Source organism: Vulpes vulpes, chromosome 7 (genome assembly GCF_048418805.1).
Source record: "Vulpes vulpes isolate BD-2025 chromosome 7, VulVul3, whole genome shotgun sequence".
NCBI lineage: Eukaryota > Metazoa > Chordata > Mammalia > Carnivora > Canidae > Vulpes > Vulpes vulpes.
This window is the reverse complement of record NC_132786.1, coordinates 125,788,588-125,806,536: the sequence shown is the minus strand read 5'-3', so window position 1 is coordinate 125,806,536 and position 17,949 is coordinate 125,788,588. Positions and strand designations below refer to the sequence as shown.

The following is a 17,949-nucleotide window of genomic DNA, read 5'->3' as shown; positions in this document are numbered from 1 at the left end:
AATATCACAGAGTACCTGGAACATTTTACTTGGCCTCTTTGAATTTCATTTTCCAAATCTATAAAAGAGAACTAATTATAACGATACCTACCATATCAATACCTTGTATCGGGTTTGGAAGATTAAATGCAGTGGTGAGTAAACTCCCCGGCACAAAGCAGACAACTGTAAATGAGTGAATAATGTTTATAATAGTCTTATATTCGTAAAGAGCATGTTTTCTAAGAATTAATCCATGATTGCACATGGTGTAATTCATCTTAGGTCAAACAGGTAAAACAGCACAGCTGTGATGTATTAAGCGAGACTCATGTTTTTCTTGCTTAGGTGCCAAGGAGGCGGGTGCAGTGTGACGATGGCAGGCCTAGGTGGCAATGCAATGTGGCTTGAAGGGCACCCTCAGATATGTTTCTAAGGGGCCCAGAGTCTCCCATTAAGAGGGTCGTGCCCTGGTGACTGGGGCAGAGGGTGCCGCACACACATGCTGGGCGTGAATTATCCCTGCAGCCCCCTGATCCGCGTGGGGGGCACGGAGACCGGATAGACACAAGGGAAAGGCCGAGCCATTAGCATCAAGGGCGCCCGCAGAACCCTGGGGGGGCCCGGCCTCCGCCCACAGGACCGCCCTGCAGCCCCAGCCTGGTGAGAACAGCAGCAAGAGAGAGAAGGCGGCAGGGAGGCGCCGAGCGACATCGAGTTTTCCCTTCATCCCTGTCTGGGTTGGGTGCCTCTGTCCCCTCATTTCTGTTAACTGTCACACAAATGCCTTCTCATTTTGGGTGTCATCTCATAAAGTAAAATCCTCTAAGGTAAGAAAGTGGGGCTCAAATGGTCTTACCAGGTGGCCTAAGGGAATTTAAGAACAGAAATGGTTTCTTAAAGAAAAAAAAAAGCATCCAGTGAACTGTACAGGGTGTTACATAGGAAAAAAAAGAAGTGTTGAGACGGTCTTGAGTAACTCTGTTCCTTTAACGTGTGTGTTTTTTTTTTTAACACTTTTTAGTATTATTGCTATTTATTACTATCATTTCTTTTTTTTTTAATTATTATTACTATCATTTCTAATTACCATCTCTCTCTCTCTCTCCCCCCCCCCTCTCTTTTTTCACCTGAGAAATTCAAGACATGATGTGCCTTTTCTGGTTTGGAGACTTTTTTCCTGTTTACTCTGCTGATTTCCCTGAATCACTATGTGTTATGTATCTTTAGAAATTTAGACAGAGGGGAAAAAAATGCTTCTTCACCTACATTTAAAAAAAAGTAAGCGTTGGCAAAAGAATTATTTTCTTTGTAGGAAAAGAAAGCAGAGTTCCATTAGTGTGGAATCAGAAATAAGGTCTTGAAGCCAACTAGAGACTGCATCGGAGCAAGGTTATTTATGCCAAGAGAAAGTGACTATAAATTACAGAAAGAAAGAAATGTGTTCTGTTGACACCTAGGACTGGGTGCTTAGTAGTTGCTTAGTTGAAGTGTATTGGGTTATTAATTTACATTATAATGAGAAACAAACCAGAGTCCTTATTAAACGTATTAAAATATATTAATGTTACTTATATTATTAATTAATTATATAAAGTATATGATAATTAATATATATAATTATTAAAATATATCCCCCATATCACTATCATAAACGTCCCCATCTTCACAGTTGTGCTTATACACACGTACACCCCACCCCGGACTCACCCCGTGGGTGGCCCCCATGACTCATCTCTGTGCAGATTTCCCGTTAATTATCTAGTCCATATCAGCACAAGAGCATCAGCTCAATCCTGAAGGAGTAGAACGAAGGAGGGTTTTGAAAGGCTTGATAGGGGATCCCTGGGTGGCTCAGCGGTTTAGTGCCTGCCTTCAGGCCAGGGCGTGATCCTGGAGACCCGGGATCGAGTCGGGCGTTGGGCTCCCTGCATGGAGCCTGCTTCTCCCTCTGCCTGGGTCTCTGCCTCCCTCTCTCTGTGTCTCTCATGAATAAATAAAATAAAAAGGCTTGATGGTAACTTTTGGTTTGCTGTCAAAAGAGGCAATAGAGTTCAAGAAATACACAGAACTTGGCTTTTAAACGGTGAATAAATCATTTTGCAGCGGAGAGTGGCACCGGGGAGGAAATGCTGCTCAACAGCAGGAGCCGTGTTATCCACCTCTTGAACGAGAGCCGAGAATTCCTGAATGAGAGAGGTCAGGAGCTCCTCTCTGAGCCAGGCTTCCCGTAGGCAGTGTCGAGGGCTGGCTCAGTGCGTTATCTGAGAAGCCCTAGAAAAATCCACCTGTACCAAGACCCTTACCTTTCACGCTGCCATACATGAAGCTCCTAGTATGGGAATTGCTGTTTCAATTCACACCCTGCAAGCGCACCGGAGGCAGCCGGTAGAGACGCCCAAGGTACCATCCAAGTGCAGAGACCGAGAGTGGGAATGTCAAGAGGGGCAGAGGGGCCGCAGTGTAGACAGACCCAATTTACCTCCCAAGGCTGCCTTCCCCTAGATACGGCCGGTAAGTGTTCTAGCCAATGTGAACAAATTAAATAAAGGAAGAACAACTGTATCTTTCAAAAAGCCGCACCAGCAAGTAGCATGTGATTTCTTGCAAATACTCTTGGGCTTATCTCTCCATGTTAATTGTGACAGTAAAACAATAAAAATCAAGATTTAATTTTAACTCATGTTGATCAGTCTAGCGCAGGAAATGGTGATGATGGGCTGGAGAAATATTAATCCACATTGGTTATTTAACGTCTGCCTTATTTTGAGGAGAGCACTGTCAAAGGCTCCTGCTCGGGACAATGAAAGTCTTCAGTTATATTTTAGTTTATCGCCGGTTTCTCCTTATAGTTCTCCCTCCGTTGGTTTTACTGCCGCTGCCAATCATCGTTCGCACCAAGGTGAGTGAACCTGGAGAGGAGGCTGATGGCTCCTGGGCTATTTCGTTGTCCCTTATTGTTTCTGTGTGATGGCCCGGTTCAGAGCTGAAGGGAAGCTGTCGCTTCCAGCTGAAGTCACGATGGTCATACATTGTGTTTTTCTCCTTTTCCGTGGTTAATGTTGATCGATTCTCAGTATGACTAACTAGAATAATTAAATAACATACTCAGTCAGAATTGTTCTCTGCCTGGCAAGTAGTTGAGAGGAAGAGCAAAAGCAGCACATCGCTTGGGACCTTCCCATTCCGGTCATCAATCTCCAAGGAGATCCTGGATTAGCACCGTCCCGTGCCCCGCGCCCCGGCAGCCGAGCGATACGGGGAAGAGCTGGAAAAGCACCCGGGAGCCCCAGGGTCTAGCACAAACTAATTTACGTGTCAGCTCCCTGGCTGGTGTGGGCCACCACCCCCCGAGAAATATAGTTTCCTTGTGGGATGAGACAACATTGAAAGCACGAAGCAATTTTCCTTGGTTAATCAGAAAATTAAGTTATTGCACCATGTTCTGATCATCTGAGGTGTTATTTCATTTTGGTGTCCTTATAAGCATTTTTCTGTTTACTTTTAATAGTCTACTAGTCAGGAACAATAAACCCAAGACATTTTTAATTCCATGGTAAAATGATTTGAATCAGCAAACAGTGAGCATTCTTTGTGCCAGGCATGAGCATGATGACTGTCAGTTGGCACGAGGACAACCCCCGGAGCTAGGCTTTCTGCGTCAGGTCCCAGGGCCACCACTTGTACACAAGCTGAGGGACCCGAGCACACCAGCTAACTTCCCTATGCTTCTATTTTCTTATATGTAAGATTGGGGTAGAAACAGGCTTGTTGTGAGAATTAAATGCATAAGTTCAAGGAAGTTCTCACTTCCTTGGAGCGCGGCTGGCACATAGTAAGTTGGGCTGCAAGAGTCTCCCTAAATGTGTTGACCCACAGCTGGGGCAATTCCCACCATCCCATGGTGCTTTTCTGATGTTCTTCTCCAACAAGCATCAACCAGGGTTTTACCAGTCTGGGTTAAAATAGCATCACAGTAATCACGATACAGGGGATCCTCAGCCGCCTCGGCAGTCCGCCCCTGGGCTGGGACTCTGAAGGAATTCATGTGAGCTAATGGAAAGGCTACCAAGGTAGCTGGAGAAGGGACTGGCCCCTGCTGCCCTGGCTACCTGCCAACCACCCAGCTCTAGCGGCGCCCCTGGCTGGGCCTCTCTTCCCACTAATGTCTCACAGTTCCCTGTTGGAGAAGGGACCTTCCCCAGCCCTTTTTGGTCAAACATCCTTCTGAACCCTCACAGCCCTAAAGAATGTCTAGTGATAGCAACAGGCACAGTCCATTGTTTTGGTTTGGTTGGTTTTGTTTTTCCAATTTTGTGGGGCTAATCTTCCCCTCTCCCCCCTCTTCCCTTCCTAATCTAGCTACTCCTGAGGACTCCTCTAGGAGTCTCCGGTGGCCACTAGACGACACAGGGCTCTCATCCACATGCTCGGCCCAAGCCCGCTTCATAGACTTGTTCCTCTGGCTAGCATGTGTGGTGGTTCCCTTTTAACTGCCCTGGGCCTGGGCCCCCCCCCGATCTGGTGACTACTGCCATTCTACTATGACTGCATCCTGGTTCATACCCGGACCTTGCTATATTTTAATATTTCTGGTTAGCTTCAGTGTGAGTCCTTACTTATGGCGGAGAAAATGAGAAACCAAACAAGTCGATGCAAGCTTAGGCTGCGGCTGCGTATCTTCTGTGCTGCTCCTTGACATACTCATACATGACACTTTGATGATCTCCCGTAATTTTCAGAGACAGTGAATATAAATTCTTTGAAAGGGAGAACGACTAAATAAATAAAAAGCGGTGGTTTCAGCGCATGATTCATTAATCAGAAAGTGTTTTCTTGCCAAGAAATGCAGTCACTGATTTTTTCCCCAAGGTGTTATGATACGAGTACATTAGGCCTGTGGAGAGACCAGAGACCTGGCACCAAGTTGCATTTGATGAACTTTGTTCCTCTTTCCGTTTCCGCTAATCAACTCATTTGTTAAAACTCAATCAATGTTAATGTGAGGGTTTTTTCCTAGTACAATAACATGATTTCATTTTTGGCTGCTTCAAATGCATATTCAATCATTCAATCAACTGCTGAATAAACTCAAAGAATATTATTTTAACTCTTCCTTACAATGAAAGCAGAACTTTTTTTTTTTTTTATCAAAGAATATGGGCCTTGGGAGGGTATGAACCTAAAGTAGAGGCTACTGCGACGAGGATGCAAATCAACCTATTATGACTTTTAGGTTACTGAACTAGAGAACTCAGTGCTTCTAAACACTCAGTAACAGAACAACTAAAGAATCCAGACAAAACAAAAAAATCAATTTTGATTTGTAAAGACACAATAAGTCTACACAATGTAGAATGAACAATGAATTACTGACTGACTTTTTCCCCATTTTTCTACCGATTATTGGGTTGTTTCTATGGACTGGCCTTAACCCTTACTTTAGTTCCATCTCAGTCCAGAAATGTGGCGTCCACAACAAGAAGCCCTCCGTGGTTTTACAGTGAATTACTCAGAGTGAAGGAGAGTTACTCAGAGTTCGCGGAGCGCACCTCTCCGCTCGGCATCCTGCGTGATTATCTTATTTAACCTTCATCACAAATCATAAGACAATCACGTATATCGTATCATCAGAATTGATGCTCACAGATATGTGACCCAACAAATGTCGCCCACCCAGATACTGTAGGAACTGGACTTAAACCCACATTCTGTCAGAACTCAGAGCTCATGCTTAAGCAGTAGTTATGTCTTTTCCGTACTTATACTTTGAAGATTGACCCCCTATTTTGCAGAGTTAGATAAAGTGTGACTGGAGAGTCGCTATCAATAGCTTGGGTGTTTCTCTGAGTTAATACGTCGGATGGGTCAAACCCCAGGCGAGGTATATCTCAGCCATTTCCTCGGTTGACCTCATGCTACCCAACGTCTGGAAGGTAGATCATTGCCGTGATTCTAACCACGGGGAGGGGCCTGCACCGAAGCAGCAGTCGTCTGTGCCATTTGCTGAAGTCCCAGAGTCCCAGCTGCACACGTAGGTCACGTGGGCTTGTCAGGATATGCTGTCCCCCTTCACACCTGTGCCCAGAGGTCCACCAGGGTCACAGCATTAGGTTGGCATCTTCCTATCTTCTAGTTGGAAGGAATTTTAAGATTGTGGTTTTCAGTGTTTTCCTGGAAATATTTTATAACAAAGAAGAATATGCTCCCAGGCATAAGTCAAAGAGAAGCTCTAATTTAATCTTTGTAAATTGGGTATTATTATTATTATTATTAGTCCAATTTTGCAGATTAGAAACAGAGACAGAAACAAGTAAATACCTTGCCAAAATGTGGCTATATAGATGTTTCCGATCAGCATCTGTCTGACTCTAGAGCCGAGATTTCAACCACAACTGAATATCTATGTGTTTATGGCTTCCACGGTGTTGTGATATGTATACCCATAATACGTTGGGATAAATATCACTTTACTAAAGGAATCCTGTTTTCTCATTGCTTTACACTAAAACATCAGGAATGCTGTCTTTTTTATTGTCACATAAGCACAGAGGTAGTCTTAGTCTTTCTCCAAGTAGTTGTTAGTGATCAATTAAACAAGCCTGTAATATTATTCCTACTAATGTAAATGATTGAATGGAATTAATAATTGCACTGAATTTTTCTCACTTTGGAGAGGAAGTTTCTTAAGTATTCCCAGAAAAAAAGTTAAAATTGGCCTAGAGTACATGCCATAGTTCCAACGATATCCTCTTGCAACTTTCTTCTTCTTTTTTTTTTTTTTACTATTTCAAGTATCTTGTTAATTTTTGCTTTTCTCAGTACACTGTACTATGTCTTTACTCATTTTTTTCAATTCTTGGCTTTTCTTTGTCTCTCTATTAATAAAACAAAGAGATAGAAAGAAGGCCCGGGTTTTTTGAGGAGCTGTAAGTGGGGAAAATTGAGCAATAATATCTTCCGTGTGTATAGTGCATTTCTTCCAGGTATGTCTCACTCTGTCTGGCTTATCCCTGGTTTGTCTCTAATTAGGACCCTCCTTTTTATAGATTTTATTTTTTTATTTGAGAAAGAGAGAGAGAGAGAGAGAGAGAGAGAGAGAGAGAACACATGTGAGCATAAGTGAAGGGGGAGGGAGAGGGAATTGCAAGCAGATTTTGCCCTGAGAGCAGAGCCCCACGCCCAGTCCATCCCATCTCAGGACCCTGAGCTCTTGACCTGAGCCAAAACCAAAAGTCTGACCCTCAAGCTGCTTAACTGACTGAGCCACCCAGGTGGTGCTCCAGGACCCCTTCCTGAGATAAGGGGAAGGGAAACAGGCACACGGATATTGAGTTGCTTGCCTCAGTTGATTGGTTGTAAAACCAAAACCAGATTTCAGTTATTTCTCAGATATGTCAGGATTTCTCTGCAAAATATTTTACATGAGGAGAGGCTTGAAGAGAGGACAGGAGAGTCAACACAGCAGAGCGTGAGTGCACAGGCACAGCGCTGGTGAGGGAGGGAGGAACCACAGCATGAAGGGCCGGCGGTACTTCTGCAGCTGTCACGTGCTACCTGTGTTTCCTTCACAATATATTCATCTGTTTCATTATGAATTTCCTTTCTTTTTTTAAAGATGTATTTATTTGAGAGAGAGTCAGTGAGAGACAGCATGAGAAGGAGGGAGAGGGAGAAGCAGGCTCCCTGATCGGCTGGGGGCTCTATCTATCCCTGAGCAGGGAGCCTAATGTGGGGCTCTATCCTAGGACCCTGGGATCATGACTTGAGCCACTCAGATGTCCCCATATCATGAATTTCAAAGTTATGATGGAAATAATAAATAGAAGAAATGATCTATAATGAGAGACTTATGGTGCCAAATCTAAAAAAAATCTGGGAGAAATATTGTGCTCATAGAGAAATGCAAACCTGTAAGTGATAAAGAATGTGCTAAAAGGAGGGAAGTCTGACAGAGAAAATGAAAATGACGGGGATAGAATTTAAAAAGACTACAAGTGGAAGAAGAGGAAAGGGAGGAATTCCAAGCAAAACATAATGAACTTTGAAAGGGACAAGTCAACTAAGCATATTAACAGAAATAATTGATATTGTTTTAAATGTTCTTTTAAAATATGGTAGGGGTTTAAGATAAGGGGGAAATGCTGTAAACTCCAAGAAAGTAAGCATTTTAGCCACAAAAGAGCATCAGAATGATGGAGGGTGAGGAAAAAGAAAAAAGAGAAATTCATGGTAACAGTAATGTGGTCGATGAGCAAAACCAAGAAATCCAGATTTGGTGTATATTCTCCACGAATATCTTATGAGAACTTGCTAAGCCCAAAGTGCTGCGCTAAGTGAACTGTGGGATATTGGCGTAAGTGTAAAGGAATGCTGCAGCTTCCAAGCAGCTTGCACAGTTGCCACCTACACTATGGCAAATATTTATCACAAAACAAGGTTGTATATAAATATGTGCCAAGTGATTTAAACAAATCATTTGTGTCTAGACGCGTGATTAAAAGGTAGTTAATCTCCGGGGAGTCATCCTCCTCCAGCCCCTCCACGCCCCCAGCCACACCCAGTCCCATTGCCCACCACCTGCTGCTCCTTTCTTTATCTCAGAGAACCTGCTGGCCTTCACCCCTTTCCCAGGCCTGAAACCTGTGTCATCTCAGGTGCTTCAGGTCATCGGGCTGTGTTGCCTCATCTCCAAAATCCAACCCCCTCCCATCTGCTTTTTTTTTTTTAAAGATTTTATTTATTTATTTATTCATGATAGACAGGGAGAGGCAGAGACCCAGGCAGAGGGAGGAGCAGGCTCCCTGCAGGGAGCAACGTGGGCCCCGACCGGGTCCCCAGGATCACGCCCTGGGCCCAAGGCGGCGCTCCACGCTGGGCCCCCGGGCTGCCCCATCTGCTCCGTCATCTGCCTTCCCCCGGCCCTGCTTTCCTCAGGCCGCCCCCTCTCTTTCCCATGGACCATTTCACAGTCTTCTCCCCCAGGGTCCTGCCCGAGCGCTACTTCCAAAATATCAGCCTGGTCCTATTGCGCCCCTGGTCCAACTTCTTCGGTGATTTCCCTTTGCCTACGGGGGAAAAAGTGTCTATACAAGCCGTGTCTACACTGATGGGCCTTTAAGATCTTGCCATTCATTTGCCCTAACAACCAGCCCGCCAGCCCAGCACCTGGTCCCACGTTCACAGCTCCCACACCAGCATCATCTCCCTGGATGAAGTCTCTGGGCGGCTGCCTGGAGTCTTGGGGCCACCTGCTCCACCCTGGTCCTGGGGCACCCTCTCCTTCGCTCTGTCCCAGACAAGGGGGCTGTGGCCGTGGCCTCGCGTCCTCTTGCCACTCCCTTGTGCCCGGCCCGGGCCTGGGGACAGTGTGCTTCCCCTGGGCCTACAGGCCTTGGAGATGTCAGCTGTTGCAGAGCAGATGCTGGCAGCTCCGCGGGATGGGGGCTGATGGCCTGTCCCCGCAGAAGGATGACCTGTCCCCGCAGAAGGATGGGGAGCTTCCCCAGCCTCAGAGGCAAAGATAGGGCGTAGGAGAAGAAAGATGGGGAAAGGAAGGGAGTTCAGATAGAGTGGAAGTGTAGCAAGGGGACGCAGCAAGTGCTGGTGGACGAGGAGGTCCATTTTTATGCCTGGCTTGGCAACAGTTATAAAGGTGACTGTGCATTCTACGCCTCACAGCAACCTGAGAAATCCTCAGTAGCATCCCCATCATCCCGATCATTCCAATCATCCCCATCACCCCCATCATCCCCATCATCCCCATCATCCTATCATTCCCATCATTCCCATCATCCCATCATCCCCATCATCCCCATCATCCCATCATCCCCATCATCCCATCATCCCCAACACTCCGTCATTCCCATCATCCCCATCACCCCCATCACCCCCATCATCCCCATCACCCCCATCACCCCCATCATCCCCATCACCCCATCATCCCCATCATCCCATCACCCCATCATCCCCATCATCCCCATCATCCTATCATTCCCATCATCCCATCATCCCCATCATCCCCATCATCCCCATCATCCCATCACCCCATCATCCCCATCACCCCATCATCCCCATCACCCCATCACTCCCATCATCCCATCATTCCCATCATCCCCATCATCCCATCATCCCCATCATCCCCATCACCCCCATCATCCCCATCACCCTCATCATCCCCATCATCCCCATCACCCCATTACCCCATCATCCATCATCCCCATCACCCCATCACCCCATCATCCCCATCACCCCATCACCCCATCATCCATCATCCCCATCACCCCATCATCCCCATCATCCCCATCATCATCCCCAATGAGCAGAGACTTGATGACAGGTGGAGCAATCTGCCCAGCTCACCGCCTCCTGAAGGAAGGGAGGGGGTTCAAACGCAGTCTGGGCAGCCCATCAGGGACATTGCGTCTTTACTAGGATTTGTGTCCGACCTTTAGGAGCTCGTGCCCAGTTTGCCTCCCTCCATCGTCTCTGGGTTTCAATCACAAAGCGAGAGAGGAGGGAACGTCCCCTGCCTGGGCCGCAGGGTGACCACAACCCGGGAGGAGTAGGAGCGGCTGCAGGCCCCGGTGGCCCTCCGCGACAGGGGCTGCAGCCACCCAGGCCCCCCTCGTCTGTAAAGTGGACCAGGCCCTGGAGGAGCCTCCAGCGGCATCTGTGGGCGGCTGTGGGTGTGAAGGCCGCGGCGGCCCGGGGTCCGGAGGCGGTGGAGCACGCTGCACGTTGGCCCCCAGGCCGGGGCTAGTGAGCTGGGCCGCCCGTCTGGTGCCACCGTGTGCACAGCAGGTGCGGACAGCACGTCCCCCTCGCTAACTAGCTGCAGGGGTCAAATGGAAAGAGGGAGTTAAACATTCTCCAGTAATTGGCAGAGTGACTCCACCCATGGCCTTTCCTTGCCATCCATTTGGGCTAAAAAGTAACAAGAAATGCTAGTTATTTTTCCTTGACTTTGTAAGTTGAGCTCCTCCTTACTCTTCATCTTCCGACAGGAGAATATTTCTAATCATTTTAAGCCTTGCAATTAATATGGATTGAGTCTTGAGAAATCCCTGCTGCAGAAGGGGTAGGTGTATCACAAACGATGCAAGCCCTTTACAGGCTCTGTCAAATAATAATAGTGTTTTTCTCGTAGCACCCAGATTTAAAATGCATGATTTTTCTCCTTTCTTAATTGCTCTGCGTTCTCTTTAGAAAATCAGTTGCAGCGAGTGAGGCCCGTGATTGGTCCTGCTTTTCTCAAGCTGTGCTGACCGATCGTGCCCACATGTGTACTAATTCATCAGCCAAATTGCTCCCTAATATCCGTCAGAGTGTCATTAAAAAATGGAGGGAAGGGGTGAAAAAACCTATGTTTTACAGACTAATTTTTATTTCAATTCCGTCTGGAGGTATAATTTAAAAGAGAAACAAGGTGATTTTTAAATATAATCAGCCGCACTTCCCAAGACAGTTTGACAGTCGGAATTTGTGGGGGAGAAGCCATTATCCAAATTGCCCAGTCATGGCTTCGTGTGCCTTCCTGCCTCTGCAGCGAGCGCCCCGGCTGCACTCGGTTGAGGTGGTGAAGACGCGGTACGACTGCATCATTGTTAAGTGGGGCCTAGGGAAGATAGTGTTCGACGCAGGAAAAGTTTTAGCTCTACTTCTTGTTTCCTGGCAAGAGAGATGAGAGCTCCGGGAAACACGGAGAAACATTCCCCCTGTGGGGTGAGGTTACGATATCTAGTGCCAGCAGGTAGGAGAGGATGCAGAAAAGAAGGCAAGGCTCCTATGCTGAAGAATTTTATATCTAGGGTAGTGATTAAGACTTTTACATAGGGGTCAAGACATATAAATAGAAACAACCGTAGGAAGAACACAGCAAAACTGTGAAAGGAAAACAACTCAACAAATATTACTGGTGCTCACTACACGCCAGGCCTTGCCTTAAGGTCTGGGAACAGAGCAATAAATGACAAAATATATGTTCTCGTGGCATTTCTGCTTGGATTGAAGCCCGGCTCTACCTCATCTTAGCAATGTGGTCATTGATCTCTATTTGAACAGGGAATTGCAATGCCTACCTCGAAGAGTTTGGGTGCAGACTAAATAAGAGGAGTCTGCGGAACTCCAAGTACTGTACCTGGTGTGTGGTGGCCTCCTCATAAAGCATCCTTTTACTTATTCAGAAGACAGAAAAGCAGCGTTGTCTATTTACTTGTTAGATGTCTTTACCTTTTAAGTAAGTTCTTGCATCTACAAAGCTTGTGATCAGCAGTTCAGCTCACACAGTTAGGGCTCCTCCACCCCAACCACCCTCCACTCTAAACAGATGCATGTTTCCTGTGGACCAGAGTGAGTCAGACAAGCAAACAAGGGTAGTGAAGGTGAGAACCTTATGGTTGAAAATGCTCTCCCATCATCCTGGGTTCAGGCAAGTTCAATGACCTGAACTAAGGGCCAGAGAGTAATTTTCTTGTAGCTACCAGGAAAAAAAAAAAAAAAAAAAAAAAGCTACATCGACAACTGTCTGTGCAGCATTCACAGGAAGCAGGCGCTTCCCAGCTAGGACATGACTCAAGCTACTGGGTCCGGCTAGATGAGTGGATTTGCATGGTCCTGGTCGGACAGGACCCCAGGCTGCCAGGAGAAGACATTCTAGGTGGGAAGCTAGGGACTTAACTGGAGGCAACTGTAAAGATTCTAGATGAGGAACAAAAAATACAGAAGGAATATGCACAAAAATAAAACAACTACCACACAGGATAAATATGAAAATAAAATCTTGGGCAGCCGGGGTGGTTCAGCGGTTTAGCACCGCCTTTAGCTCAGGGCATGATCCTGGAGACCCGGGATTGAGTCCCCCGTCGGGCTCCCTGCATGGAGCCTGCTTACCCCTCTGCCTGGGTCTCTGCCTCTCTCTCTCTCTCTCTGTGTCTTCCATGAATAAATAAATAGAATCTTTTAAAAAATTAAAAATAAAATCTCAACATGCAAGAAGACAATTAAGACTGAGAATGGAAGCACAGCGATGAAAGCACTCCAAATAGAATGAAAACAAAGGGGAATCAAGGCAAGTTTGAGAAAAATATAAGATGGGGGCTTGAGACACAGATTGCAGAACTTGTTGAAAAGCTGTAATAATTAAAAGAGTTTAATAATTTTGCGAAATGTGATTTCCAAAAGGTGGTGATGACTGAGGGACAAAATAAAGAGCCCAGTAACCTATCTGCCTGCATTTGTAGAAATTTGGCACAGGAAATATAGAGCAATAGGAAGTGATGGGGGAAAGATGGACCATCTAATTTAAAAAGCCAGGCATTTTGGCTACCCATTTATGAAAAATAAGGTGTCTGTTTCCTATACAAATAAATCAAGGCCCCACACTTGAAACTTTATAAACTTTAGACAAAAAACATGGGAGTGTATAATATAGGAAAAATTTCTCATACAAGGTAGTAAAAACATAGCAAAGAATTTGACAATAACTGCACTACAACCAAAAATAGAATAAAGCAAATTTCAGAGAGGAGCCAGAGATCAAGAAAAATATTTGCAAATATTTAAGTTATAAAGAAATGATAAGAATTCTAAAAGTAACTCTACAAATTCATGAAAAAGAGAAGCAAACAAGCAACAGAAAAATGGTAAGAGGCTATAAATAAGGTAATTTGTATGAGAGAAACAATTATGTTTCAATAACCATGAAAAAATACTTTAAGGTATTCAAGCAAATACAAATTAAATTAAGAGGAACTTTCCATATCAACAGATTGTCAAATAAATAAATTAGCCCAATATACCCAAAGTTGGCGAGGTGGAATTTTCTCCCATTATTCCTACTGATACAAACTGATAAACCATCTTGGATACCAAATGGGCAAATATCCCTACAGTTGGACTCCTCTTCCACTCAGAAATTTCACCACTACTTTTATACTCTAGCTTAGAAAATCTCTTTCCTTTATCCACACGAAGATACGTACGAAGATGTTCATAGCCTTATGATAATGAACAATTGGGAGAAAAGCCCTAAATAGCCTTCAGTAGGAAAATGGACAAATGAATTGTAATATGTTCATAAAAAGAAATGCCATGTCCATTTAAAAGGAATGACTACGTCTATGTGCATCACTATGAATGCATTTGCAATACATGAGTAAAATGATAGAGTGAAAAATAATATATTTCTTCTTTTACAAGTGGAAGAACAAGCCGAAAAATAACATATACAGTAAACCTTATTTAGTCTTAAAATCATGCGTCGTTTGTCAGTGTGTTCATGTCTACATGTAGGAAAACCACAAAAACATGGATGGAAAGGATACGACCCGCACCATAGACGGTGGCTGACTTTGGGGTTGACAGAGGAGAAAGAAATGAAGAAGTGGCTTACATGTCTTGAACTATATGAGGAATGTTTTATTTTCCTAAAAAGTTTCAAGCAAATGTGGCCAAATTTGCCACATTTTAAAAATATGAAGCATAAAGTGTGTTATATTATTTTTCATATGTTCTTGGTATTTCATTAAAAAACCCTTAGGGATCCCTGGGTGGTGCAGTGGTTTAGCGCCTCCTTTGCCCCAGGGCACGATCCTGGAGACCCAGGATCGAATCCCACATCAGGCTCCCGGTGCATGGAGCCTGCTTCTCCCTCTGCCTGTGTCTCTGCCTCTCTCTCTCTCTCTCTCTGTGTGACTATCATAAATAAATAAAAATTTGAAAAAAAAAAACCCTTAAAAGACATTTTGCTAGAAGGGTTCTAATACTTTGTTCTATTGTCAGGGAAGAGGAATTTCCTATCCATATGGGTAATCAGTCTACACGTCCCGGCTTCATCCCTTGGGTGGAGGTGGCCCCACCGGAGCCAGGGAGGCATGTTGTACCCACCAAGGCGGGAAACCATGGCTAAGTGCCACTGCCTCATCCTGTGTAACGGAATTTGCAACATCTGCATTTGGCACGACTACCTCTGTCCATGTAATTTTTGGAAGTGGTAGGGAGTGTATACATTTTTGAGCAGAAAATTTTGTCCTTTTATTTTATTTTGAAGTATTTTTATTTAGGGAAGCCCTCTCAGCTCCCTCCACCCCTTGTTTCATGTGTGTGGTATTTTGAGAATGAATCATGATTTTATTTCTTTTTTTAAAGATTTTATTTATTTACTCATGAGAGACCCAGAGAGAGGCAGAGACACAGGCAGAGGGAGACACAGGCTCCCTGTGGATACCTGATGTGGAACTCGATCTCAGGACCCCAGGTAATGCCCTGAGCCTAAGGCAGATGCCCAACCTCTGAGCCACCCAGGTGTCCTAGAATGAATCATGATTTAAAAAATATTTTTTGTAAGATGGGTCTTAGAATTTTGAACCTTCCTTTTCTTTCTGTATTTCCCATCACAATAAACAAAAAAGAAGTAGACATTAACGTGTTGCTCTACTTTAGCTCAAGAACCCATATACTAAAGCTCCTTGCTATTTCTAGAACAAAACTTTACTCAAATTGTTACTTGTTATGGTTGCAGAGTTCATTTTAATAAAGACATCAGTACTTCCCCATACCCAAGAGGAATTGGAAGGGGGGGGGGGACTTGACAACTGGCCTTCTTTTCCCGTAGCTTTACCATTGTTCACGGTAGTGGCCACGGTTGCCGTGGTGGACAGCGGCGATGATGGTAGAGAGGCTCTATTTTAGGAGTAAGGCGCTTGCTGAGAAGGTGAAGAGAGGGAAGAGAAAAAAATGAAAGGGATCCACAGGAGACACAGATGCTATAGCTACAGATAATGGGTTAGTCTCCGGATTTCCACTGACGGAATGAAGGAATTTTATCCAGGACACAATTCTAGTGGTAGCACAGACAACTGACAAGTTTTCTCCTTCATCAGAAGAATGTGTTCGCCAAAAATTATTCACCCTGATATTAGTGTTTTTTTTTTTTTTGGATGTATATGAATACAGAAAACAATGGAATGTTTTCCTTTATCTTTTGTTGCTTCTTCTTAACAAGGATATTTGTAGATCTTGTTTATTTTTATTTATTTTTTTTTAGATCTTGGTTTTAAAAAAGGATTATATATATTTTAATATTAGAGTCTTAAAAGCATCGTATCTGGATTGGCCTTCTGTTGTTAAAGGCCTGGAGAGTGTTGGTGGGAAAGAGTACTTTCCTGCCCACGTCTCCCAGCCTGACCAAGAGGGATCACAGGACAGAAAGCTGGAAGGAGGTATGGTGGACCCATCAGTAGGACGTGGACGTCCTGGGATGGTGGACCCATCAGTAGGACGACTGTCGTTTATCAAAGAGGGACACTTCAGGAATGAAGAGGGTTGCTAATCGGAAAGACACCTATACAACAGGGGTAAACCAGCACTATCCCCCCAAACTGAGGCAGATTGCCCTCCTACCCACTCAGCCCCGATTCCTTCTCTTCTATGCTTTGATTTTTCATTAAGTTATGAAAAATGGGGCATTTCCCACAGATTCTGGGAAGGCATCTCTTTAAGGAAAATGCAGGTGTGGTGCCTTAGCCAGCTACAATTATAATCTCCTGGGACTTATATGCAAAAATATAAAATGTGGGGACGCCTGGGTGGCTCAGCAGGTGAGCGTCTGCCTTCAGCCCAGGCTGTGATCCTGGAGACCTGGGATCGAGTCCCACGTCGGGCTCCCTGCATGGAGCCTGCTTCTCCCTCTGCCTGGGTCTCTGCCTCTCTCTCTCTCTGTCTCTCTCTCTCTGGGCCTCTCATGAATAAATATATAAGATCTTTAAAAAAAATATATATATATATATAATCTGCATGAGTGTTTGGAGGAAGCTCCATAGACAAAATATAAATTTGAACCTTAACTCTGAGGGATGGGCAACTTTTCAAAATAAGTTCTGAGTGTAGGGATTGAATTTAGGCAAGACATGGCCTGGAAGCAAGCGTCTGGTTTCCGAGTTGGACCCAGAGTTAGAGATAAGGGGGAGGGTCTGGGGAGGAGGTAACCCGGTGCTTCTCAAACTCCAACCTGTGCAGGAGTCACCTGGGAAACCTGCTCCCAATTCAGTCTGGGGAGGGCCTGATGTCTGCCTGCGTGAGCTGCGGGTCCAGGGGCCACATGGGGGGGGGGGCGCAGAGAAGTGCAAACGGACAGCCCGCGTGTTGATTCTGGAACGGCAGGGCAAGATCTACTCGCAAGGCAGGGTATCTGGGCAGCATTTTTACTACGAGAGATTTTATTCAAATGCCCACAAAGCCCGAGCAGGGAAGCCGGAAAAGTGACGGGGAGCCATGCACAACTGAAAAGCACAAGCCTGTCTCTAAAGGGGGGGCTCCCCTTGAGTGCAAAGAACTGTTGACGTAGAATATGGTCCTAGCATTACCAAATTCCTCAGTTTTTCAAGGAAAGCCAGAAATTCCGATTTTATTTTTAATATGAAATGTGTTGGTTCATAAATCATAATTCTAAGGAAACACACACTCACACACATTCCATCGTGAGTCAAATACGTCATATTTTCCTGTTGGGCTTGGTCATCAGCTTGCAACTGCTTCATCTAAATTGTGGAGCAGGGTCCAAGAGTCCAGAGTGTGGTTACGGGCAGGTCGAGCCGTGACTAAGGGCCCCTGGGGACTTCCCCGCAGGATCCTGGCTCACCATTACCTACTCAAGTTCAGGAGGAGGCTGCGTGATAAGGAGCGGGGGTCAGAGCCCAGACACCGAGAAGGATGTAAATCAACTGTAGGAATAGAGACGTGATGCCAGGAGGTCGTGGGCTAGGTCTTCGTACGGTCAGAGTGGTCGGGGCCTCAAATGCAAGATGAGGATTTCAGATCATTTCCAATCAACGACTGAAAATCCCTGACTTGATTTCGCATCAGGGCAGGGCCAGGTGAAATAGGGAAGTTGTTAGGGAAACTAATAATTCAATACTTGGAATTTTGCTTTTGATCGTGCTTTAAAGTGGCCACGCGTGAGCGGCCGGTGAC

General features: G+C 45.2%; 1 protein-coding gene across 4 annotated transcripts in view; it reads left to right on the top strand.

The window, feature by feature from the left end:
- The first annotated feature begins 2,668 nt into the window (after positions 1-2,668).
- Positions 2,669-17,949, top strand: part of SLC13A1 (solute carrier family 13 member 1) — a 106,281-nt gene continuing 91,000 nt past the window's right edge. For 3 of the 4 annotated variants that reach the window (XR_012002774.1, XM_072764925.1, XM_072764926.1), the window contains exon 1: positions 2,669-2,881. Coding sequence is in view for 3 of the 4 variants with exons in the window: in XM_072764925.1 (XP_072621026.1) it covers positions 2,783-2,881 (99 nt within the window). In the remaining variant the exon portion in view is untranslated. The remainder of the gene's footprint in view (positions 2,882-17,949) is intronic. The other variant, XM_072764927.1, reaches the window with a different exon arrangement.